The sequence below is a fragment of the Sorex fumeus genome, unplaced genomic scaffold, assembly GCF_029834395.1.
Source record: "Sorex fumeus unplaced genomic scaffold, SorFum_2.1 ptg000042l, whole genome shotgun sequence".
Lineage (NCBI taxonomy): Eukaryota > Metazoa > Chordata > Mammalia > Eulipotyphla > Soricidae > Sorex > Sorex fumeus.
The window spans coordinates 3017046-3044659 of record NW_026606099.1 but is presented as its reverse complement, the minus strand read 5'-3'; the positions used below and the strand labels follow the sequence as shown (position 1 = coordinate 3044659).

Below are 27614 nucleotides of genomic sequence, written 5' to 3'. Positions count from 1 at the left end.
ACAGCAGAGGCAGCTGAATCTAGAGCAGTTGGGGGTGGGCAGCCTCAGCTGGGAGCAGAGCAGAGTGGCAGAGAGGACATAATGGTGAGTTTTCTGGGGGATGCAGGGGCCCCAGAGGGATCGGGACAGGGAGGGCAAGAAAGGGGACCTGGGTGGGGGCACAGGCTGATGCCCCAGGTGCCATATATGGCCAGACTAGGACTAAGGAATCTCTTGGTTTGGATCTTCAGAGCTCTAAGTTTCCTTGGGAGTGTGGGGTGAGGGGGGCCTCAGCTCTTGTGAAGCATACCTGTGCAGGTATTAATTATAGTAGATGGGAAGTAGAGGCCTGGCGCAAGTGGCCATCAAAGTGGACTAAGAGGGACTTGTGAAAGCAGATTAAGGAGAAGGGAACAGTGTGCAGAAGTTTTTAAGAACCCAGATTGGCTCTCAGTAACCAGAATGGAGAGAAGGGGGCTGCGCAGGGATTCTGGGTGGTCAGAGCAGCCAGGAAGAAGAGGCATAGTCAGGTCCCTAAACTGAATCAAACACCACAGGGCGTCAGAATATGACCGGGACAATAGCATCCTATTCCCCCAGGCATGGGAGCAGGGGGGGGTCCTCTTTTTGAGATTCCTCTCACCCACTTGGGGCACTGGCAGCTTGGCTCCACTGCCCTGGGTAAGACTTTGGCACACAACAGTCTCCCTCAAATGGGAGGAGACGTTTACCTCAGTTTTCCCCCATCTCTGCATCTCTTGGCAGATGCAGGTATTACTTCTTGGGAGGATTTTTGAAACCTCAGAAAGAGTTAACTCTACTCACTCCCTCCAACTCCTAAGCCAGGGGGTAGACATTCTCCAAATCATCCTGAAACACAGAAACTCAAATCTCCTGGCCCCAAACTGATATTTTGGGAGGTGGGTCGGAAAGAGAATAAGCAGACAGGCCTCACGAGTCAAGGTCAAGTTATCTGGGTGTCTTGCTCCAAGTGTCCTGGCAGAGCAGGCATCAGAGCCTCCCCACCTCCCGCTGCTTCTGTTTATTTTGGTAAGTGCCTGGGACCTTTGGGTTCTGGCCCCAGCGCTGTTGTTTCTAGTTCCAGGTCTGTTCAGCTCCCTCCCTCATAGGACATGCTCCAACCTCCTTGGATAAACTTGGGAAATAATGAGTTCAGCAGCCAGAGGATACTGTTTATGCCCGAGGCTGTTGGTGCAGGGCCATAAATGTTGCCCAGAGTTGGGAGTTCAGAATTGGCAATTAGTTAAGAACACTTAACATATTTGGACTGCCTTTTGTCATATTAAAAAATAAAGAGGAGTTAAGATCACAGGATAAAGAAACAATAGTACATCTATATAATGGAATGCTATCCTGCCTCTAGGAAAAATGAAGTTATGAAATTTGCTTATGTATGAATGGACAGTGGAGAATATCATGCTGAGTGAAATAAGTCAGGGGGAGAGGGACAAACATAGAATGACTGTACTCATTTGCAGGATATGGAACAAAAGAAACAGTATGAGATGAATTCCCAAAGACAGAAGAAACAAGGGCCAGGAGGACTGGGACAGAGGGGCAGTGCAGTTAGGACAGAGAAGGGGCCACTATAACAATAGTAGTTGTAAGTGATAGTTTTCACTCTGGATGAGAACTGAGTGCTGAAAAGAAGTAAAGTGATATACATGATAACCTTTTAGTACTTGTACTGCAAACCATAGTGCCCAAAATGAAAGAGAGAGAGAGAGAGAGAGAGAGAGAGAGAGAGAGAGAGAGAGAGAGAGAGAGAGAGAGAGAGAGAGAGAGAGAGGAGTGTCTGCCACAGAGGCAGGCTGGGAGTGGGTGGCAGGACATTGGTGGTGGGAAATGTACGCTGGTGAAGGGATGGGTGTTGGAATATTTTAGGACTGAAACCCAATTACTAACAACTTTTTAACTATGTGTCTCATGGTGATTTAATAAAAAAGGAAAAATTAATCAAAAAATACTTTATTATGTTTTATTTTTTCCTGAAAGGCAGAATGACTCTTAGAATGGAGCTTAAAGGAGGCTTAGAGGATCACAATCTAGCTTTTTGGTTTTTTTCACCCCCTTACTGGGCTGGAGTGATAGCACAGCGAGTAGGGCGTTTGCCTTGCACGCAGCCAACATGGCCGACCCGAGTTCGATTCCTCCGCCCCTCTCGGAGAGCCCGGCAAGCTACCGAGAGTATCTCGCCCGCACGGCAGAGCCTGGCAAGCTCCCCGTGATGTATTCGATATGCCAGACACAGTAACAACAAAGTCTCCAATGGAGACGTTACTGGGCCCGCCCGAGCAAGTTGATGAACAACGGGAGGACTGTGACTGTGACCCCATTACTATCTTTATTGAAGTGTGATTTGTAGTTAATCATAGTTTAATCGTAGTTTCATACATACATCATTCCAATGCCACACCCACCAACAGAGTGACTTCTTCCCTCCATTGTTCCCAAAGGTCTCACCCACCTTGCCCCCTCTGAAACTCAGTTCTATGGACCAACTCTCCAGTTCTATTGCCTTTAGCTATTTATTGCTCCCTACTGGGTATCTTTATATCCCACATATGAGAGAGAGAGAGAGAGAGAGAGAGAGAGAGAGAGAGAGAGAGAGAGAATTCTGTATCTGTCCCTCTCCTGAATGACTTCACTCAGCATAATTCCCTCTAGTTTCATCCATATAGCAGCAAATTGCTAGACTTTATGTTTTCTTACTGTTGTATACAAATTATCACAACTGTCTATATATATCACAACTTCTAGATCCATTCATCTGTAGTTGGACATTTGGGTTGTTTCCATATCCTGACTATCCGTGTTTTAAGTGTTGCAATGAACACTTACCCTTTAAAGCTATTATTTTTGTTTTTGTGTGTCTATGCCAAGAAGTGGTATTGCCAGGTCATATAGGAGGTCTATTTTTACTTTGGTAAGAAATCTAGATACTGAGCTCCACAGAGGTTGAACCAGATGACTGTCTAATCCTTTGAACAAACCTTATTTGTTTTATCAGTGTTTTGTAATAATGAGTTTCTTTAGTAAGTTAATCATAAATGCAAAACAGAATTTTTTGATAGGAAAATACATATTTTTCTCATGTGTGGGGGATTGACAAGTGCTCAGAGGCTCCACCTGGCTCTGTGCCCAGAGGTCACTTCTGGCAGTGCTCAGTGGACCCCAGGAGGTGTTGGGGACCAAACTGGGGTTGATTACATGCAAAATGAGTTCCGTCATCCCTGTGATATGTCATAAGTACTGTTTTTCTCTTCTTACCCAGTGTCAGAGATTGAGCACAGAGCCTCAAACATAGAGCCATGTATTATAGGACTGAGCTAATTCCTGGTTCCCCCAATATTTTTTTTAAATTTTATTTTTATAAAGTTGTTCATAATAATTCATTACATTCAATATTCAAACATCAATCCCACCACTATAAGAGCAAAGTGTGTAGATCATTATATTTCTTCCTGGAGCCATTAACCCTTGTATAAGAGATTACAAACATGTATGTTAACCCCAAACAAATGTGTGCTACTCTTGGTATAACAGTGGGGTAGAGTATGAAAGGTCCAGGAATTCTGAAATTTAGAATATGATTATAGAGCAGTTTCACAGATTCACAGGGTGAGGCCTGTGTTGCTCTATTCCTGGAGCTTTATTTCTGAGTCTCTGGATAATGGTCGTTGATGAGATTATAAGGCAGTTTGTGGGTGTGACTTCCAAGCCATTGAAAAACTTGGGAGCTGCAGAGAGGAGGCCCATTTCTGCTCCGAGTGAGCTTGGAGATTTCAGTCACGGGTCCCTCATAGTTGGGTTTTTCTGCAGGTTCCCTTGTGGGTGAGTCTTGCCTGAGCCTGTGGAGGGTGGCCGTGATCATGGCAGCAGTTGGATTCTGGAGGTTTTCGGCTGCCAGGGTTCTGCTGGGTTTGGGAGGGAAACTCACTCCCCCCCAATATTTTTATTAAATATTTCCCTTTCATTTAATAATCTCTTTTTTCAAATCCCTTGACTAATTTTTCAAAGCAGCATAGACCTAAACCCATAAAGTCTTGCCATTATGGAAAGAACTTCACTTCATCCAACTGGTTAAGTTTTGGGCACTCACACCTTCTGTTCCTCTTTCTCTATGGGATTTTAAGGAGGCTGTTCATATGTAGGATAATTATACAGTATTTCTGTGTTAGCCAAGCCTATCAACGGTGCAGGTCTATCTGCTCTCAGCATCCCTCTAGTAAGCATTTCCTCTGGGAACTGAGAATATAGCAGTTTTGGGAAGTGGTATGGAGAACCATGACCAGATAGCCAAAGCCAAGCTTGTGCCAAATAATACCAAAGTACAGAGAAAATGTGATTAGGGTGGAGGTGAGAGCCTCTGCCTCCTCCTGACTCCATTCTTTTTCTACTGGGGAGCAATAGTAATAGTTGAGTTTGTTGACATTAAATGCCAACAGAGAGCTGACCTCCCCACAAACATCGGAGTGAGAGGGCAGCGGGTTCTGGTGAGATGGACACTGCTTCTGCATCTGTGATCTTCTGTACACTACCCTTGTGCAGGCAGGAATGACTAAACTCTGCAGGCTCCCTGCTGAGAGCCTGATCCCAGTGCACTGCTTGGGATTCGAAATTGACATTCGATTGCATGTCACTGCTGCAATACTTCCTCTCTGTCACTGCGGGTGCCCCCAGAGGTCCTTTGGTACATGTCTTGATTAACAGAACTCTCCTAGGCAGCAGCTGGCACTGGATAACTGAGGAGAGGAATTGGAGAGTGTCATAAGAAGGTTCTAGGCTTAGGTCAGGACCATAAGGAACTAGAGGGTTAATGTTGTTGATCTTTCTTTCTTTCTTTCTTTCTTTCTTTCTTTCTTTCTTTCTTTCTTTCTTTCTTTCTTTCTTTTAATGTAGGAGTACTGCTATTTATTCAGCCATTGATTAAGCTGATTGAATTGGGCATGAACTTCACATTACTCTTTTTTTTTCTGTTCTGAATATTAATTTAATTTAATTTATTATTCCTCCCCTCCTCCCCATTTTTTTATGATTTATTTATTTATTGAATCACTGTGGGAAAAGTTACAGAGCTTTCAGGTTTAGGTCTCAGTCATGTAAATATTAAACACATTTCCCTTTACCAATACTTATTTTTTTACCACGAACCCCAATAGAACCCCACCTCCCACCTCTCCCAATTTCCTGTGAGGCAGATGCACCATTATTATTTAGAGTTTACCACCCCCCCCCCCCCCCCAATCAGACATGCTGAAAAAGCGTTGTGAAATGATTTGTTTTCTACAGCTGGGTTCAAGAATTAAACGTCGCGGCCATGCGGTTTTGGATATCTGCTATTTTACTTATTAACCCTGGAAGTATTTTTACTAAAAGTTAGATAATTAAGAGATTGGTTTCTGTGCTCTGGAGTCGTGGCCGTGCCGGAGAGCCGCTGGGGGGAGGGGGGCGGCAACTGGTGACCTCGGTAGGGCGTGAAGGATGGGCCGGAACGCCCCCCTTCCCATGGCCTTCCCCATTTTTGATTCACCATGAGATACAGTTACAAAGCTTTCATGTCTGAGCTTTGGTCATACAATCATCAAACACTCATCCCTTCACCAGTGCTCATTTTCCACCACCAAAATCCCCAGTATTTCCCCCACCACCACCCTGTTCCAACCCTTCCCCTGCCTGTGTGACAATTTCCCCCATACTCTCTCTCTACTTTGGTTACATTTGATATTTTGACAACAGTCTCACCATCACTCAAACCTGCTGAAAAGGGAATGCTAGACAATTTGTTTTATATTGCTTGTTATGGGGTCCGCTCTCTGGTGACGTTCATCCTGTCTTGGGTGGGGCTCGTTTCCTGTTGGGTGAGGCTTGTCTGAACATGTGAGAGTGGTCTTGGGCATGGTGGTGGTTGGAGATTTTTGGCTGCTGGGGTTCTGCTTGGGACAGGGAGGGAAACTCAACCCCCCCCCCCCTTCAAGGTGTCCCAGTGAAGACAGCCTGGCGCAGGGTCAGGACGTTCTGCGGTGCTCTCTTCCAGGAGCTTTAGTTTATTGTCTCTGAGTCTTGGCCATTGATGAGATTATATGGCACGAGGGGCAGTTTGTGGGTATGACTGCCAACCTACTGGAAAACCGGGGACCTTGGGGGGAGGAGGCTCAGTCCTGATCCAAGTGGGCTTGGAGATCTCAGTCACAGGTTCCCACATATCTGGGTTTTCTTGCTGGTCTGCTCTCTGGTGAGGTTCATCCCGTTTTGGGTGCGGCTTGTCCCCTCTTGTGTGGGGCTCGTCCTAGTGTGTGGAGGGTGGACTTGCGCATGGCAGTGGTTGGGTTCTGGAGGTTTTTGGCTGCCGGGGTTCTGTTTGGAGCAGGGAGGGAGATGATGTTCCTTTCTGAGGGGACATGTGTGACTTTGAATTTTTTGAGGAGGGAATTCCTGATGAATGCATAGCTAGTGAAAGAGAGTGGAATAGGATATGGTAAGTTGGGGATGGTGGTGGAAGTGGATTAATTGCTTTTCCTTTTGATCACCATTTTTAGATTGGTTGTCCAGTGGGGGCAGGGTACAAAGAGGGGACTCTGCTCACCCCATTCCAAGAACACCACAGTTTTCAACCTATACAGTGGTACCCTCGGGAAGACACAGTTGCTTGTCATTCTCTTTGAGATTAGTTATGGATATTTCTATATCAGAGAGTGTTGGGTGTGTTTCTTCAGGAAGAAAGGGGAATAAATAAATTTTTTTTCTTTTTGGGTCATACCCGGCGATGCTCAGGGGTTACTCCTAGTTCTGCACTCAGGAATTACCCCTGGCAGTGCTCAGGGTACCATATGGGATGCTGGGAATCGAACCCATGTCAGCCGCGTGCAAAGCAAACGCCCTACCCACTGTGCTATCTCCCCAGTCCCTGGGAATAAATACATTTTTAAAATGGTTTCTCATGCACATAATTCCAGTGCCACAGCAGTGGACCCACCTCTTTCCTTCAGAGAGTTCCTTTTTGGTTTTTGCTGTTTGGTTTGGGCTCTTTTTACAAACTGCCAAGTTGGGAAACATAGAATAAACCTATGTCTTAATAGTACTGTACTGTATTTTCCTCCTGTCGTTCATCAATTTGCTCGAGCGGGCCCAGTAACGTCTCCATTTTGAGACTTGTTGTTACTGTGTTTGGCATATCGAATACGTCACGGGTAGCTTGCCAGGCTTTGCTGTACGGGCGAGATACTCTCGGTAGCTTGCCGGGCTCTCTGAGAGGGGCGGAGGAATCGAACTCGGTTCGGCCGGGCTGGCTGTATGCAAAATAAATACCCTACCATTGTGCTATAGATTAGTTAAATTTTCTTTTCTTTTCTTTTTAATTAAAGAACTGATTTACAGAATTATTGATAGTTGAGTTTTAGACATATAATATTTCAAAACTAACCCCACCACCAGTGTCAACCTCTCTCCACTTCTTGTATTAAGGCCCCACCCCAGCCCCCACCTCATCTCTGCCTTCAACTTGAGGGGCACATTACAAAGTTTCAGTTGTTGCAGTTTAGTAGACTGAACCAGACAACATTCCCACGGCAGTGGATGAAGATTCCTTTCTCACCACAACCTTGATGTGTGTGATTTATAGGGACCATTTAATTAGATTACCTGGCAACCCTTACCTTTCCTTCCATCATAAAAGTAACCCCCTCCAGGAAGGGACACCATAAATTCTATTAGAGTTAAGGGGAGAAGGTCCATCTACTGAAGCTTCTTCCTGCTGACATATGTGTGTTGATTTCTTCTGGGGACCCTAGGTTCCCAGTCATATTCCCCAATAGGAATTGCAGTGAAGGAGTTATTTATGGGTGAGTCAGTTTCTATGACAGCTCGTCAAATATTCCCTGAGAGTTCCAGGACTCTGAAGAAATAGACATGGTTAGAACATAAGAGATAACTTAAAATATCCCATGATTGGCAATGGAACATTGGAGGTGTTTCCATTGTAAAGAGGTCATTTATACATTATTATAGGAAGATTGAAATTGGGGATGTTAAGAGCCTACTGTGTGGTGTCAAAGAGGAAGCAACCTGGTTGGGAGAGGGGTGCCCTTTTATATCTATTTCCCATCCATTGCCATTTCATTATCTATTTTGACTGATTACCTTTTTGGCAAATAAGATTTAAAGGAATCAATTAAATTAATTAGATTATCTGGTACTCCTCCCTCTGACTTAACAATTATTAATTATTCTTTTTTTTTCCTTTTTGGGTCATACCTGGCGATGCTCAGGGATCACTTTTGACTCTCCACTCTGAAAGTACTCCTGGAGGTGCTCAGGGGACCATGTTGGATGCCAGGGATAGAACCTGGGTCAACCGTGTGCAGGGCAAATGCCCTACCCTCTGTACTATTGCTCTGGCCCTTGTTAATTGTTATGAAGTAACAATTTATACTTCCAAAATATTCCTGCCATGAATATTAATCTATTCCATGTATTCTGAGAGTTGTGTGTGTATGTGTGTTTGTGTGTGTTGTCTAGGAAAGTCAGGGGTTTAGATGAATATGAATGTTTTACTTGTGATAGTGAATTTAGGGATAGTTTCTGTGCTATCACTGGTTATTTCTTTGACCTCATCAGTATATCAAATCTCATGGTTTGGAATTAGACCCTTGTGTGAAGCTGATATTTATTTACTCTGGCAAGGAAACTTTAAATCAAATTACAAAACTGGGGGTTTTCCTCTGAAACTAAGCTCAGATGCGAGATATTTAGATAATTGAAACCTCAAACCATACCTGCTTCTAAGATAGCATGGTTGGAAGAATGGGTATCCTGCAAGTTGCATATCAGGATAGAAACAAGTCTTCGGATGGGGGTGAAGGAGGGATACTAATAGAGCAAAGTCATGGACAGGGACTTAGGATTCTCTGACCTTGGTTCTACATTTTCCCCACAGAGAGAATGTATATCAGTCCACGTAGGTCAAGCAGGAGTTCAGATTGGCAATGCCTGCTGGGAACTCTTCTGTCTGGAACATGGCATCCAGGCTGATGGCACCTTCGGTACCCAGACCAACAAGATCAGTGACGATGACTCATTCACGACCTTTTTCAATGAGACTGGCAATGGGAAGCATGTCCCCAGGGCTGTCATGGTAGATCTGGAGCCTACTGTTGTAGGTGAGTATACAGTGGGTTAGGAGCCTCTTTATAGAAAACATAAAATTGCGGAGGTTTTGATTCATGATAATACTAAGGAAACAGAACCTCTAACTGGAAGGTGAGTAGTTCAACTAATCTTTCCATCCAAAGGTGAGTAGCTCAACTAATCTTTCCATCCAAAGGTGAGTAGCTCAACTAATCTTTCCATCCAAAGGTGAGTAGCTCAACTAATCTTTCTATCCAAGATCCAACCAATCTTTCTATCCAATGTTAGCTTCTTGAGCTCTCCACAGTCTTGGAGAATCTCACAATAGGGATCAGGGATCTTCCCATTATTGCTCTAATCTATGGAAAAAAATATAATTTAAAAAAAGCCCTTTACTTAAACCATGCTGAGACACACATGAATTATCAAGATTATTTGCTAAATACTAAGGGTAAAAATTGTTGGAGAATGTTTTCCCCCAACGGTGTCCAGACACATTGTGCACCGGATCCGGGGAGATGTGGGGCGAAGGATGACGGGCGCTCAGAGAAACATCCTCTGGGAGCAGCTGATGGCTGTTCACTTTATTGCCAAATACACACATATTTTATAGAGGGTCTCGGCTTACAACATAGTCCAATCACATGAAGTTCAGCATTATTGGCCTATCACTGCTCCTTCTCTGCTATGCCCTGGTCCAATCCCAGTCAATGCTAGACACTGTGGTTAGGATGACTTGTTAAGTATATGTGACAGTTTCTGTGTCTAGGGCTTATGAGACTAGGAGGTCAAGTGAGGCTCAAGGCCGAACACCCAGTGCTGGCTGACACCCTGTTCTTGCCAACTTTGCCCAGATACTCCCTCTGGCGAGGCTTTGCTTCTGAGCTGCTTTGCAAGGTCGGATCTTATCTGCACCAGTCACTGCCACCCTGCTCCACAAAAAATGCAGTTAATTTTAGAAATTATTAGGCCTCCAATTTGTCAAATTCCAAAGGATAGGTTTTAGATTCTGTGACAACTGAAGTCCGCTATAATAGGTCTGATATTTCTTACAAAGTGGAATTAACAGCAGGCATATTCTATTATGGCCAGAGCTTGTTATGGTTTTAGAATGAATCTCATTTGGATCTTGGAGCATGAATTCCACCTTGTGTCAGGGCATGGTTTTTGGTACTTTGCATCTCCCTCACCAACAGGATTTCCTCAACCTGGGGCTAGGTCAAAAAAGAAATTTATAAATTTCATAAAGAAATCAAAGTAATACCTGAACATGAATTTCAAAGAGTGTCAGGAGATAGGCACTTGACCCTTTAGATACTTTGTACAAATATAAAAAGATTATCCTTCCAGATCAAATGGGTGACTTCTCTGTGGAAAATAGTTGGTCCCCTAAGAGAAAACAAAAGTAATTGGAGCCTGATTCATATTGGTCTATGTGTGTTCATTTTTTGGTGTACCCATGGATATGAATGGAGTTCCTTTGGCAGCTGTTGTAGAGCTCCTGATCTTCTAGCACCTGGAGCATAGCTTTGCTGCAGTTATTCTTAAATATCTCTAATGCCTGAACTACTTAATTTCTACCTTGAGATGAGAGAATCTAGAAGTAGGCAGATAACCCTGAAATTTTCTCTGTGTCCTAAAACATCTTAAGCAAGTGAGTTAAATTTTTAGGTTTTCTTGCAGCATAAAAGAAAAAGCAAAAATGAATCCTTGAGGGACTAAAGTAAAAGAAAAGAAAAGAAATATTTAGTAAATATAGCAACCTAAGAGTATTTTTTAATTTTTTAAAATTTTTTATTTTTTTAATTAATTTTTATTAGTGAAACACCATGAGGTACAGTTGTAGACTTACAAATTTTTGTGCTTGGGTTTCAATTATACAATGATCAAATACCCATCCCGCCACCAGTGCCCATTTTCCACCACCACGGATCCCAGTATCCCTCCCACGCCCATCCTCCCCATCCCACCCTGCCTCTGTGGCAATCAACCTAAGGGTTTTAAAATTCCAGAGTAGTTGAGTGCTTGAGTCATAAGCCTCTGAACCTGTCAATGCCCTAGGATTTTCATAGTCATTTGCAGATTTATTTTATATTTAATATTTATTAGAATCTAAACATTATTTCATATTTAATATATTTGTATATAGCATTGTCTGGTTTCATCTCAGTAGAATTTCACAAGGAGGAGAAAGAGAAACCAACAGGGTAGCACATGTTTTCCTAATAGGGAGGGACATATCTCTTTGAAAACTATGTAGTGAGTCCCTCTTTTAAAAATTGCATATTTTGTAACATGAGTACAATTTACGGTTTTATTTATTGTACAGTATTACTACACCTTCACCACCACTAAGGTGCCCAAGACTTCCACCACTGCCCTTATGTTCTTTCTAGTCTGCTCATTCTTTCTCTCTCCCCCAATGCACGGAAATTTCAGTTTTGTGTTCAAAAGTCAAGGGTTTGTCTTTATCCAATATTATCTCTTGAATGTCTACTTTGTTTCTCTATATACTGCAGATGAGTCAGATCATCCAGTATTCGTCTTCCCTCTTGTTTTGTTTTGCTTAACATTATTCTTTCCAGTTCCAAGCAAGTTGTAGAAAATTGCATGATTTTATCATTTCTTTTAAAAAATTTTTAAATTTATTTTTTATATTTTTATTTTTTAATGAATAGTCATGAGGTACAGTTACAGACTTACAAACTTTTGAGCTTATGTTTCAGTCATACAGTGATCGAGTACCAATCCCTTCACCAGTGCCCATTCTCCACCACCAAAGTTCCCAGCATTGTCCCACCACCCCCACTCCATTGCCCCATCCCCCCACCTCTGTGGCTGGTGGATTTCCTTTTACTCTCTCTGTCCTTTAGGGTGTTGTGGTCTGCAATGCAGGTGTTGTATTAAGTGGCCATGATGTTCTGTCTATAGTCTACTTTCAGTCTACATCTTCCATCCTGAGTGAGTCCTCCAAGCATCCTTTACTTGGTGGTGCTTTCTCTATCTGAGCTGACTTTTACCCCAGCATGTGAGGCAGGCTTCCAAGCCGTGGAGCAATCCTCCTGGTAGTTATCTCTACTATTCTTGGGTGTTAGTCTCCCATTTTGTTACTTTATATTCCACAAATGAGTGCAGTCTTCCTATGATTGTCCCTCTCTTTCTGACTCATTTCACTCAGCATGATACTCTCCATGTTAATCCACTTATATGCAAATTTCATGACTTCATCTTTTCTAACAGCTGCATAGTATTCCGTTGTGTAGATGTACCAAAGTTTCTTTAGCTAGTAATCTGTTCTCGGGAACTCGGGTTTTTTCCCCAGATTTTAGCTATTGTAAACAGTGCAGCAATGAACATATGAGTGCAGATGTCATTTCTATTTTACTTTTTTGCATCTCCAGGTTATATATTCTCAGAAGTGGTATTGCTGGGTCAAATGGGAACTCAATTTCTAATTTTTTGAGAAATGAACATACTATTTTCCAAAAGGGCTGAACCAGTTGGCATTCTCATCAGAAGTGAAGGAGAGTCTCTTTCTCCCCACATCCGTGCCAACATTGGTTGCTTTTGTTCTTTTGGATGTGGGCCAGTCTCTGTGGTATGAGATGATATCTCATTGTTGTTTTGATCTGCATCTCCCTGATGATTAGTGATGTAGAGCATTTTTTCATGTGCCTTTTAGTCATTCGGATTTCTTCTTTGACAAAGTTTCTGTTCCTTTCATCGCCCCATTTTCTGATGTGCTTGGGTGTTTTCTTTTTGTGGAGTTCAGTGACTTGTATATCCTTGATATCAACTCTTTATCAGATGGGGATTGGGTGAATATCCTTTCCCTTTCTGTAGATTGTCTTTGTATCCTGGTCGCTGTTTCTTTTGAGGTACAGAAGCTTCTTATTTTAAGATAATCCCAGTTGTCTTTCTAACAACTAGTTTTAATGTTCATGGTACAGTTTATGTAAGTTACCTTTTACATTGGATATAAAAAGATTCATGTTAATATGATTGGATATTGGGAATCAGTTTCACTTAATCACTTAATCACTTAACTTCCCGTTAGTCGTCGATTTGCTCGAGCGGGCTCCAGTAACGTCTCCATTTGTCCCTGTCACGTGCTAGTGTAGCCCAATGGCATCTGTTCGCTCTGGGAACATGAAGAGCCTCAAACCGATCGTTCATGATCTTCACAAAGAAGTCTGACCATCTGGAAGGTGGGCAGCCACGCGGTCTTTTGACATCCCATGGAATCCAGTCGGTAACAGCTCTAGTCCAGTGGTCGTCTTTAAATCTCATTACGTGACCAACCCATCTGATTTTTGACACCCTGGCAAATGAGACAGCGTCCCTGATTCTTGATTGTCCACGGATGTCGGAACTCCGGATTTTTTCTCTCATTTGAGTGAAACGTGATATTCCAAGCATAGCTCTTTCTATTCTTCTTTGGGACACCTGAATAGCGTTCTCATCCTGTTTGCGTAGGGCCCAGGTCTCTGAGGCATATGTTAATGCAGGGAGAACAGTGGAATCAAAGAGATGTGCCCGGAGCTGGAGGTTCTTCGTCCTCTTAGCTATTTCTTTGACATTCTTGAAGGCGTTCCAAGCCGCTCTCTTCCTCCTGCGCAGCTCGGGTGCCAGGTCATTTGTCATGTTGACTTCTCGACCTAGGTATACATAGCTGTTGCATTCGGTCGTTCTGTTGAGAGCGAATGGGGCATCAGGAACGAGGCTGTTTCTCATAAACATTGTCTTCGTAAGATTCAGCTGTAGTCCTACCTTTCCACACTCACAGTCAAAGTCGGCCAGCATTTGTGCCGCTTGGCTGATGTTTGGTGTTATTAAAACGATGTCATCAGCAAAGCGGAGGTGGTGTAGTTGCCGACCATCTATCTTCACTCCCGTTCCTTCCCATTCCAGTCGTCGCATGATGTTCTCGAGGGTGGCACTGAAGAGTTTCGGTGAAATGGTATCACCCTGCCGAATCCCTCTCTTGACATCAACGATCACGTCTTTGTAGAATGGTGAGATCCTGGTAGTGAATCCGCAATACAGCTCACAGAGGATCTTGATGTATTGGGCTTGAATGCCCTGATTGGCTAGGGCTTCAAATGACCGCTTCCGTCTCAACAGAATCAAAGGCCTTCTTTAAATCAATGAACGAATCAGTTTAGGGAAAAAAAAAGAAAAACAGTTTCTTTCATACTACAAAAAAAATAACTTGTAGGAAATTGGACAGATTGCATATCTAATTTTTAAGACTAGAATGCTAAAAAAATATTAAGGAAATTGAGAATCCCTTGTTATGAAATTGATATGTGAAAAAAGATTGTTACTGGAAATTGAGTGAGACTTGAGGCCTTTCTTCCAGAAAACAAGGACTTGTCAGGCCTATATTAGGTTCTGAACCTTAATGCCATGTATTTGTACTTATTGAAAATTGTTTCAATGAAAAGCATATTAGTAATATGAACTTCTGGTCTAGTTGGGAGTTCTTCCATTTGAAAAATGTGATATTTGCATGGAACTTTTTGAATATTTGTGTTTTCTTGCTTTCCCCTCTACTGGATAGAATTAAAATTAGCATTTTCCCTTTTGATATAAGAATAAAGAGCAAACATTTTATTTGTAAATTGATGTTTAGTAAATAGAGATAAACTTGAAATAGTAGAATACATTATAAGCCTAATCTTAGGTAGTCTTATTGAAATGTTACTCTTAACTATCTTTTGAACCTATATTCACATTGGTTTTCAAGATATTTTAAGTTATATTTTTCCTCTTTTCAGAGTTGCTTTTGGGGGGGCTTTAAAAATTGAGGTGTAATGTACAAGTGGCTACATCTTTTTGATAGGGCTTCTTTATAACTGGCTGGATGTTTTGCTCTAGTCTTCCAAGAAAGGACCATTTTATTTTTTAGAAAAGTCACGTGGTCTTTACCTTTGGGGACTACTTTGCATCTGTGTGCTAATACAAATTTGAACCGAAATAGACTTCATCAGATATTACCCCATGAATGTTGACAATGGAAGGAACGAATGCCTTGCCTGTAATGTATCAGTTCTGGGCTGAAAAGCTGGGGAAGAAAATTTTCTTTTTTGTATAAATTAGGAAAACAGTGTGAAGTTCCCTTGTTGACCTCAGCAGATGAACTGAGCTGATAGTATTAATTCAGATTCAAGGAATTATCTGAATCTTGGTTTGTGTAGACTTGTGATCTACATGCAATATTAACTAAATGAGATAGCTTTTACAGTACCATAATGTACATAGGCTCTCCCCACCCTTTCAACATCCATTAGCAATTAACTTTGTAAACTGGCATTGAAACATTACAGCAATGTTTTGTTGCACCAATTTTATAAACTTTTACAGTGCAATACATGTTACTTTTCAGAGACAAACCAAAGGTTGATTTCTCAAGGTTATTGCTGCTGGCTTTAGCAGCATATGATGGAGGATCTTTTATATACATTTGTAATAGATGAAAAAATCAGATTGGAAATTGTTGTTTTAAAAAGCTTAAACCATGTACCAAGGTTTTGGTCCAAATTGTGTAGGATAAGTTAAACTTAAATTGCATTCTATTATGAGTGTATTTCTGTAAGCATAGTTATGTTGAAATAAAGATTTAAAAAGCCTTTTTTAAAATAAAAGATAGTCCCATTTGTTTATCACTTGCCTGGTTAGTGGCGAGTCATCTTTGAAGATGCTGTAGAGGGTTTTCACGACCTTATCTTCAATGTACCTTATGGATTCTGATCTGATGTTGAGGTCTTTAATCCATTTTGATCTGATTTTTGTGCAAGGTGTTAGGTAGAGGTCTGAGCCCTTTTTTGCATGTAGCTGTCCAGTTTTGCCAGCACCATTTGTTAAAGAGGCTTTCCTTGCTCCACGCACATTTCTTTCTCCCTTATCAAAGATTAGATGATCATATATTTGAGGGTGTGTATAAGGATATTCACCCCTGTTCCATTGGTCTGCTGCTCTGCCTTTGTTCCAGTACCATGCAGTTTTAATTATTACCGCTTTGTAGTAGAGTTTGAGGTTGGGGAAGGTGATGCCTCCCATCTTCTTTTCCCCCAGAATTGCTTTACCTATTCACAGGGCATTGTTGTTTCATATGAATTTCAGGAGTATTTGATCCACTTCTTTGAAAAGTTTCATGGGTATCCTTATAGGGATCCCATTGAATCTGTATAATGCTTTGGGGAGTATTGTCATTTTGACAATGTTCTTCTAATCTATGAGCAGGGGATATGTTTCCATTTCCTCATGTCCTCTTTTATTTTGTGAAGTAATGTTTTGTAGTTTTCTTTGTACAGGTCTTTTACCTCCTTAGTTAAGCTGATTCTGAGGTACTTGATTTTCAGTGGTGTGATTGTGAATGTGATTGCTTTTTTCTTTCTTTTTTTTTTTTTTTGCCTTTTGGGGTCACGTCTGGCAATGCAAAGGAGTTACTCCTGGATCTTCACTCAGGAATTACTCCTGGCGGTGCTCAGGGGACCATATGGGATGCTGGGAATCGAACCCGGGTTGGCAGCGTGCAAGGCAAATGCCCTACCCACTGTGCTATCACTCCAGCCCCTAGGATTGCTTTTTTCATGTCACTTTTTTCTATCTCATTATTTGCGTATAGGAAAGCCATGGACTTTTGGGTATTGATTTTATAACCGTGACTTTACTGTACAAGTCTATTGTTTCTAGGAATTTCTTGGTAGAGGCTTTAGGATTCTCCAGATATAGTATCACATCATCTGCGAATAGTGAGAGCTTGATTTCTTCCTTCCTATCTGCATGTGCTTAGTATCTTTTTCTTGCCTGACCACTATTGCAAGTACTCCAGTACCATATTGAACCGAAGTGGTGAGAGTGGGCATCCTTTTCTTGTCCCTGATCTTAGAGGGAAGGCTCTTAGTTTTTCCCCATTGAGGATAATGCTTCCCATAGGCTTCTAACAGATGGCTTTGACTATATTGAGGAAAGTTCCTTTAATGCCCATTTTGCTGAGAGATTTCATCATAAACTGGTGTTGGATCTTGTCACATGCTTTCTCTGCATCTATTTATATGATCATATGGTTTTATATTTTCTTTTATTCATATGATGGATATCATATCAATAATATCATATCAATAATAATATATCAGAACTGCTTCCTGCAGTTCATCTTCAAGCTCACTGATTCTGTCTTTGGCTGTAGCCATTCTACTGTTGAGGGCACCCACTGAGTGTTTTATTTCATCTACCGAATCCTTTATTAGTGACACTTCTGTTTGTAGCTTTCTTATTTCTGCTCTCATTTCTTCCTGTATTTTCTTGGCTGTCCATTCCACTGTTTCTTTCATGTTCTCCTTTAATTTACGGGATGCCTGTTCCACTGTTTCTTTGAATTCATCTTCAACATTTCATCTCTGAATTCTTTATTGGAGAGATCATGTTTGTGAGTAACCCCTGTTGAGGCTTTTGGACTCTTCATCCTCTCCTCGTGGTGGGGATTTGCGCTGTTTCTTCATGTTGTTGTGGTTGCATGGAGGTGGGAACTTCCAGTTCACTATCACTATTCCCTCTTGCTGTGGGAAAGGATTCTGGATGAGCTCAGTCGATGATGGTTGCCTTTTTCTCCTTCTTGAATATGTCCTTCCTCTCAGGTGTTCCTCTGTGATTTATGTGAGGTCTCTAGTGAAGCTTTGGAGGATGTGTTCTTTTATATTGGACTTGTACAGCTTTTTGTGTTCACCGGCATTGTGGTGAAATTGGAATATACTAGTGGACTATTGGCCTATTGTGTTTGAGATAGCTAGGATGTTCTCCATAGAATTAGGTAATGAAGATTGAGATGTGAGTCCAGAGTGCCATGAACAGCCACCCCCCCCCCCGCCAGGTCACGCCTTCTACTGCAGAGGCCACGTCCCCTCCTACAGAGACCATACTCCCTGCAGTGCTGTAGGTGGGGTGCCAGCCAGGGGTCACACACCTTGACAGGGCACAAGCTGGCCATGGCACTGGAGGGTGCAGCAGGGGCAGGCAGGATGGTGGTCTGGGAGGCTGGGAGGGTTCGGGTCCAGGAGGCAAGGAGGGTTCGAGTGGAGGGCTGGGGAGCAGGCACTGGGATGGTGCGCTTGTATCCCGTCACACACCTGAGACAGGGAGCAAGCCAGCAGTGGTTCTGAAGAGCAGCGCAGGGGTGGGCAGGGTCAATTTTATCTTTTCTTATAGCCGCATAATAAATATTCCATTGTGTATGTATATATGTGTATATCTATATCTACATTTACGTACTACAGAGCTTCTTAATCCTAGTGGTGTTTCTCTTGACAGATGAGGTTCGGGCAGGAACCTATAGTCAGCTCTTCCATCCAGAACAACTGATCACAGGAAAGGAGGATGCAGCCAACAACTATGCTCGGGGCCACTATACAGTGGGAAAGGAGAGCATCGATCTAGTTTTGGACCGAATACGGAAGCTGGTAAGTGTTAACAAGCACAGAGGATAGGCGACTCATGTAAAAGTGGCTTGAACACATAACTCTCTGAATACATTGGATAATATTGGCGTATAACTCTGGATTTATGAAAGAGTTCCAAAGATTTGGGAATGCTTGCCATCTTCTGTAAGAAGCATTAATAGGAATAGTACTCCTAGACATCTGGACTACTTTTCTGTCTGAACTCTTATTAGTATTTATTCATACTTTATGGTAGTATCTGGAAGGGAGTAGAGTGGGGTGGAAGATGAGGCAGGGGTAAGGGATTTCAGTATAAGGAAGGTTAGGCTCTTTACTTGTTAGAAGCATAGATTAAAAAAACATTGGAATTGGAAGAGAAAGAGATTGTCGATACATTTCAGCACCGAAAAAAATGTCATTACAAATGTGTGTTTTCTCATTTGATTTCTTTAATAATGATATGAAAAAATTTTTCCCCTTTTAGTTCATAGATAAAGAGATTGAAGAACAGGTGTTTTAACAATAGCTTGTTACACAGCTAAGAAATAGCCAGAATTAGGCTTTGAACCAGGTTGGGTTGACTGGTTCCCATTGTATAGTTGAGTACCTGTAGCTTGTTCAGGTATTGTTCACCTAGGAGCTAAAGATGCTAAATATTTGAATTTTTTTTTATTTAGAGAAGGGTTTGCATGGACCATCAGTTTCGGCCATCTGTAACACCAAAAGTTCAGAACCACTGAATTAAATAATCTTATCAATGGGAAAATTCTATGCATACTACATGTAAGGTCCTTGCTAAGCACTGTTTTGCTATTATTATCGTTATGACTTACAAGATGAATGTTTTTGATTGTTCCTCCTTTAACCAAGAAGGAACTAAGTTTCAATTGCTTTCTCAGGTTTCTACAACTGATAAATTGTAAAATTTATATTCAAACTCAAATTGTATGACTCATGTATATTTTTTAAATCAACACATTCCAAATGGTTGACAGAGATGTGTGGGTCAGTGGTTCCCAAGAAATCAAAAGACAAAGGCAGAAGATGAGATCAAGGGATTGGAGCTCTTTTTTTTCCGGGGGGGGGGGGAGTCACACCTGGCGATGCACAGGGGTTACTTCCGTCTTTGCACTCAGGAATTACTCCTGGCACTGCTCAGGGAATCTGGGAATCGAACCCAGGTTAGCTGCATGCAAGGCAAACACCCTACCTGCTGTCCTATCTCTCCAGCCTGGGAATTGAGCTCTTAAAGGGCAGTCATTAACTATGATTCTGAAACTTCATTTATACTTTAGTCAAGCTACCAGGATGGAAATTTCATGTGCAATTTGTTCCTGACATTTTGGGATAGTTGTTTTATTTATTTTTTTAATTTTTATTAGTGAGACACTATGAGGTACAGCTGTAGACTTACAAATTTTGTGCTTGGGTTTCAATTATACAATGATCAATTCAACTCTTGTTGAATGGGATAAGACCAACAGATTGGTTTCCTCCCCTTTCCCACAATGGCAGTATTTGTAAGAAAATTTTTTTTTTATGTCCTCCTCTCTCCACTCTCTCCAGACAGATGCGTGCTCTGGCTTGCAGGGATTTTTGATTTTCCACAGTTTTGGAGGTGGTACTGGCTCTGGTTTTACTTCTCTGCTGATGGAACGTCTCTCCCTGGATTATGGCAAGAAGTCCAAGTTAGAATTTGCTATATACCCAGCCCCTCAGGTGTCCACTGCAGTAGTTGAACCCTACAACTCCATCCTGACAACCCACACTACATTGGAACATTCAGATTGTGCTTTCATGGTAGATAATGAGGCCATCTATGACATCTGCCGTAGAAACCTAGACATTGAACATCCCACCTATACCAATCTCAACCGCCTCATCAGCCAAATTGTGTCCTCCATTACTGCCTCTCTCCGCTTTGATGGGGCCCTCAATGTGGACCTCACAGAATTCCAGACCAATCTGGTGCCCTACCCCCGCATCCATTTCCCACTGGTCACTTATGCACCTATCATCTCTGCTGAGAAGGCATATCATGAACAGCTCTCCGTGGCTGAGATAACCAGCTCCTGCTTCGAGCCCAACAGCCAGATGGTGAAGTGCGATCCAAGGCATGGCAAGTACATGGCCTGCTGTATGCTGTACAGAGGGGACGTGGTGCCTAAGGATGTTAATGTTGCCATTGCTGCCATCAAGACCAAGAGGACGATTCAGTTTGTAGACTGGTGTCCCACAGGATTTAAGGTGAGAACTGATGACTTAAGAGATACATACTTCTAGAAGCAGAGATTACCAAGAATGGGAGAGAATAATGTGCAAACTCTGTGGTACTGGACTAATGGTAATTCTGTGGGATATTTAGAATTTATGAGAAGATGTAAAAGAGGGGCTTACTCTAAATAATTCATTAATTTAGACTAGGAGAGACTGCATAGCTCTTAAAATAACCGGAGAAGGACCATCTCAATAGACATGATGATACTAATTGAAATAGGTAGAAGACTTCCACCATCCTGGCAGAAAAGGAATCTTTTTTGACGGGGTGGCACAACTGACTGGATTCAGGGCTTACCCCTGGCTTTATGCCCAGGAATCACTCCTAGAGGTGCCAGAGAACAAAACAGAGTTGGCTGCAAGCAAGGCAGGCTCCTAAAGCCCTGTACTGTCTCTGATCTCAAAAAAGGGGTCTTCTTCCTTTGGGTAGAAGAGGGAACAAAACTAGAATAAATCGGTGTGAGAAGGAGGATGACTAGGTGAAATTGGCTGTGATCTGACAACAGACCAAAAAAACAGAGTAAAAAACCATTCAAGGTGCCAAAGAGAAATAATTTCTGCTCCTAGTTATATTCTGAAAAATACTTTTGGTTGTATGACTACTCATACTATGAAGACCTGACATATTCTGTTAGTCAGGATGAGTAAACACTGAGGAAATCAAATGGTCTGTTATATATCAACTGTCCAAAGTCTGGAAAATGCTAAGTTTTGTGGGGAGATATAGAAGAGCCATGGAAGACCCCTTGATTGCAGGATTAATGAATGTTGAATGTTAGATGTTTCCTCTTTGAGTTGTACTGGCAAGGCATGTAGCTGGCTCTGTACATGTGAGCTGCTTGATCTCTTTGTCCTGCGTCTCAATTATCTTTAATAAGATTATAAAATATTGTTATAATTCTTAATAACTTGTAACCCACCATCTTTCAATATCCAATTGGGCTATTGTATCATTTGTTAAAGATAAGAGATAAACATATCTCAATATTTCCTGTGTGGGATTTATCAAAACAAGGTACCATATGCCAACATTTTGGCTGATCTATTTGCATGAGTTTCATATTAACCTAACTTTTTTCTTGCTGAATAATTATTCCTCATTATTCTCCTCCTAATTATATACATAATCCCTTTTATAGACTATGCCTTTTTTTTCTTTTTGGGTCCCACCCAGCAATGCACAGGGGTCACTCCTGGTTCTGCCTTCAGGAATTACTCCTGGCGATGCTCAGGGGACCATATGGGATGCTGGGAATCGAATCTGGGTCAGCTGGGTGGAATGCAAACACCCTACCCACTGTGCTATTGCTCCAGCCCCACTATGCCTTTTTTATGATTCCAAACTTTAAAAAATTTTTTTAATTTATTTTTTATTTTTTGGCTTTTTTTTGGGGTGGGGGGTCACACTCAGCAACATACAGGGTTTACTCCTGGCTTTGCACTCAGGAATTACTCCTGGCAGTGCTCAGGGGACCATATGGGATGCTGGGAATCGAACGTGGGTTGGCCGCGTGCAAGGCAAACGCCCTACCCACTCTACTATCGCTCCAGCCCCCTGATTCCAAACTTTTGTTGGAATTGTATTTAATGTGGAACAGCAGAGATGGCTGCTTTTTACTTTGGCTTCCTTATTTTTTCTAATTAAATTTCTGCCCTCCACACACACACTTTATTTAAACACCATGGTTTACAGAATTGTTCATGATGATTTGTTACAGTATTCTATCACCGATCCCACCACCACTGTCACCTCCACTATTGTCTCCATTTCCCCAACAACCCTCAAGCCTGCCCCCGTAGCAGCAATATAATTTGTATATTGCTTGTATTATAGCAGAATAATCAAAAATATTTACATAGAAGAAGATTTGTGAAAATTGTTGTATCTCGCCATAGGGACATTAAGTACTGTCTGAGGGTTTTCTGTTGTTGCAACTCAAGCCTCTGTGTTAATGTTTTTGTTAGTCGTCATTGTTTGACCCATCTAATCTGTTTGCTACTGCTGTGGTGTAAGTGCCGTAGATGTATTTGTGGCCATGAGCTCCAGAAAATCCATAATCTCTAATTTGGGCAGTTCGGTAGATGAGTTTACATCGTGGTAGCAGTGGGGTGTGAGCATGGCTGCCAAATCTGGAAGTATGGGGAGATGGAGGGAATTAGCCTACCCTGACTCCTAAAAGACCTGGTGTTTTCAGTGACAAAAACCCATGTGCCTGAAGTTTTTGGCAGATTAGGTTCTTTATGGTTCTTTATGGGATTGGGGCCCGGCCAAAGGCCTGGTGGTGGCATTGGGGTGTGGGGTACGGGAGGGCTGCCAGGGCCTTGTTTGGTGGTAGTTGGCATTCCCCCATTCCAAGATTGTCCTGGAGATCTCAGTTGGGAATAAGTGTTCAAGAAACTTTTGAGTTGAATACTTTATTTATTAAAGGTTATTAATTAATTTATTTTTTACAAAGCTGTTCATGATTGGATTTCAGTCATACAGTATTCCAACACCCATACCTCCACTATTGGACATTTCCTAGCACCAGTGTCCTCAGGTTCCATCCCTTCACCCCCTCCCCCCCGCCTCTATGGCAGGAGCTTTTCTTCTCTCTCTCTCTCTCTCTCTCCCCCCCCCCCTCCTTTTGGGCATTGTGGTTTGAAATATTGATACTGTAAGGTTATCCCGAATATCCTTTACCTACTTTTAACTCTCAGCTTTTGTCCAGCATGATCATTCCCATCTATTATTGTCATAGTGGTAGGGCTGGAGCAATAGCACAGGGTAGGGCATTTGCCTTGCATGCGGCCGACCCAGTCAACCTGAGTTTGATTCCTCCACACCTCTCGGAGAACCTGGCAAGCTACCGAGAGTATCCCTCCCACATGGCAAAGCCTGGCAAGCTACCCGTGACGTATTCTATATGCCAAACACAGTAACAACAAAGCCTCACAGTGGAGATGTTACTGGGTCCGCTCAAGCAAATTGATGAATAACGGTAGGACAGTGCTACAGTGGTCTCTTCTCTATCTTACCTACCTTCAGCCTCCCACACACTTGTGGTTAGTTCCAATCATTGATCAGTCTTCCTAACCCCTGTTTTCTCTGGCCATGGATATTATTCTTATACTATACATATTTTTATATACCATAAATGAATGCAGTCATTCTATATCTGTCCCTTTACTTCTGACTCATTTCACTCAGCATGATATTCTCCATGTTCATCCATTTATAGGCAGATTTCATGATTTTGAAACAAACAAAAATCCTAAGCGATACAAAAAGAGTAAGCAATATTTATAGGTACAAACTTTGTCATTCAGCCTTCTCTATTGTAATTAAGTTAGGTCCAATATCATATTTATTGCCCTCTTCTTTTTGTTTTTAAGAATTTGTCTTTATCTCAGCATTACCTACACTACCTAGAACTCACTAAGCTGAACATTAATTCTAAAACCAATGCTAATTTATTTAATGGTTTAATGTCTTGTTTATAAAGACTGTTGGTGTCACTTTTACCCCTACTTCTCAAGAAGTTATTCATTTAAGATAGAACTTTGGGAGATTGACAAGGCATCATGGCTAGGATAGGAGAGGTGCCTTTGAACAACACCAAGTTTTTCAGCATCTTATAAATTTTATCAAAGTTTGCTATTTTAGACTTTACCAAGTTTCTTAAAGTTAACTAGGTTGGCACTGGATTTATGTCTGTGTTTGTAGAAGAAAGATTTCTGGATAGCAAGTCCCATCAGATTGGGCTAGATTAAGCTTGGAGGACTTTGCCATGTTATAAGAACTGGATAATTGACTTACCTAGGAAAGAAGGGTTTTTTTTCTTGGTTTGGTTTGGTTTGGTTTGGGGTGCAATATTCAGGGGCCTCTCCTGATGCAGTGTTTGGGAATTGCTCCCGGCATTATTCAAGGACCATGCAGTGCTAGGGATTGAACCCAGGTCTCTTTCATGCAAAGCATGTTCTCCTGCCTATTGAGCTAATTCTCCACCCAGAGGAAAGAGATTTTGAGTAATTTTCTTTGTTTGGAATTCTTCTCTCCTTATGAAATTCTATTTCTAGAGACATAGAGTTTATTTAACACTAATACTATTCCTAGGACCTTTTGTATTTTTTTAAGATTTATTGACTTGTGACCTTTTAAGTAGTCTTTCTTTGGCAGAGAAAACTTTTCTAAATTTATAGACAGTACAACAGTGAACATTATATTACTATCCAAGAAAGAATAAACTTTATAGTAGCTTTAGATTTAGTAACTGATTTTCCTCTAAAAGGAAAGATTTTCCTTTTGTCTACTTGATTTCCCCACTAAACATTTCATCTTATTACACACTTTCCTTTCCGTCTGAAAGTTTTCATACTGCCTAGCACTTCCTTTTGGACTTGGCTAGTACCCAGATCCACTCACTTCACTTTTTCTTCAATACTCACATCTTCCTGCTGGCCTGTTCCCCTAACTTCCCACAGTCTTCTTTCTATAACCATGAGTGTGTCACGCTACCATACAATGTTATCTTAAATTGTCCTGGGGATTTACCTTACATCTTACTTTGTTATTCATCTTATTTTTCTGTTCCTCAGGTGGGAATCAACTACCAACCACCCACTGTGGTGCCAGGAGGAGACCTTGCCAAAGTTCAGCGGGCTGTCTGCATGCTGAGTAATACCACAGCAATTGCAGAAGCATGGGCTCGACTTGACCACAAGTTTGACCTCATGTATGCCAAGCGGGCCTTTGTGCATTGGTATGTTGGAGAAGGAATGGAAGAAGGAGAATTTTCTGAGGCCAGAGAAGACCTGGCTGCTCTGGAGAAGGATTATGAAGAAGTGGGAACTGATTCATTTGAAGAAGAAAATGAAGGGGAGGAATTTTAAATATACATGCTCCCTTTGGTTGTGTCTCTTTATTTATACTGTTCCATTACAAGAATATTGGTTGGTTCTATGAATATTGAATATAATCCCACACCCAGTCTGATTTTATCTTACACAGGGGTAGAATGCTTGACTTTAAATACCCACAATGTTACTCTTTGCTACTACACCATGTTATTCAGGAAGTTGTAAGGGCCATGTGATGTGGTATAAAATGTATGCTGTCAGATCATTTCTGGGTAAGAAAATTATTTAGTCACTGCCTCTTAGTTATGGTGGAGGGAAATTAAACATGTGAGGAATGTTAACCAGGATTTAAAATTCTAAATTAGGCTATGTCTGTTCCAAAACTGTTGGGTAGAAAATGGTAAGACCCCTAGAGGAAGGAAAACTCTAGACATTGGAAACATTCTGGAAAGCAGTGACACCAAACACTTAAGAGCTTAGTCTTAGAGCTAAATATTCATAGTCTAAGAGCTAGAGTTATTGTGAAATTATACTGATATACTTCCTCCACTTTAAATAGACAAATGAATGGTATAATTTCAGATAGTGTTAAGTAATAGGAAGTAAAGACGTGATCACAGGATGGGTCCGGGTTCCCATTGCTTGAGGGTAATCAGAGGTATCGTGGAGACTTCATGATAGGAAAGAATCATCTTGTGAAATTTTGGAGTCAGATGATACTGGAATGAGGGCAAAAACAGATGTGGGCGCAAGTTTGGAATTTCTGAAGAAGAGAAAAGAGGTCAGTGTACCTGGATAATGGTGGACGATGAAGGTGAGACCCAATGCCCATAAATACCAGAAATAAAATTGTTTTGAGAGAAACATTTGGAACATTTAAATCAGGATACCCACCATAAGCACTGTAAGCACTGTCCTGTTGTTCAGCGATATTTGCTCGAGCGGGCCCAGTAACGTCTCCATAGTGAGACTTGTTGTTATTGTGCTTGGCATATTGAATACATCACAGGTAGCTTGCCAGGCTTTGCCGTGCGGGTGAGATACTTTCGGTAGCTTTCCGAGCTCTCCGAGAGGGGCGGAGGAATCGAACCTGGCTCGGGTGGGCCAGCTGCACATAAGGCAAACACCCTATCACTGTGCTGTCGCTCCAGCACCCACCCACCATGCTTTATTTATGTACACACACTCATAAACCTTATCTCTAATTCTCCTGACAATCTCAAAATAGATATTCTGCTAATTTTACAGATAAGAAACTAAGGTTTAGAGATTTTTTTCTTGGAGACAGAGAACAAGACACAAATTGTCTTTTTTTTTCTACGCTACATTATGTCTGGCTCTTAGTATTTGTGCCAGATTCTAACTATTGCTTCATATAATGAGGGAATAAGGAAGTGTGTAGATTTTTGGAATTGTAAACCCTCTTCTCCTGGTAACCCTTAAATTATACATTTATCCACCTTCCCCAAACATTCTTAGCTACTGAAAATCAAATTTGTTCTCTATCTCCATGATTTTGTCACTGAAAATATGAAATGGAATTTTATAGGTGTAAGTTCCCTCTACTTCTAAAACTTTACAGTGATAAATAAGAATTGAATATTGTTAATTTTTTTCTGCATAATGATCTTGTGATTTTCATCCTTAGTCTGATAATATTTTATATTACATTGGTGTGTATGTGTGTGTGTTGGTCTGATGATGATGGGGACCAGTGTGGAGCATGGAGATGGGCACTGAAGCAGAAAAGACCCGACCTTGCAAAGTCGTCCTGAAGTGAGGACTTCCTGCAGAAAGTATCTGGGCAAAGTTGGCAAGAATAGAGTGTCAGCATCAGGTGTCCAGACTTGAGCTTCACTCGGCCTCCTAGTCACATGTGCCCAAAACACAGAAACTGTCACCTACACTTAGCAAGTCATCCTCACCACAGCA

The 27614-nt window shown here is 41.6% G+C and overlaps 1 protein-coding gene across 1 annotated transcript; it reads left to right on the top strand.

Moving 5' to 3' along the window:
- On the top strand, positions 1 to 27323 carry LOC130029354 (tubulin alpha-8 chain). Its single transcript, XM_056120293.1, has 5 exons — positions 1 to 84; positions 8936 to 9158; positions 18439 to 18587; positions 20133 to 20813; positions 25422 to 27323. Exons 1-5 carry the CDS (start codon positions 82 to 84, stop codon positions 25713 to 25715), a joined length of 1350 nt encoding a protein of 449 aa, XP_055976268.1. The 5' UTR covers positions 1 to 81; the 3' UTR covers positions 25716 to 27323.
- Positions 27324 to 27614: the final 291 nt, after the last annotated feature.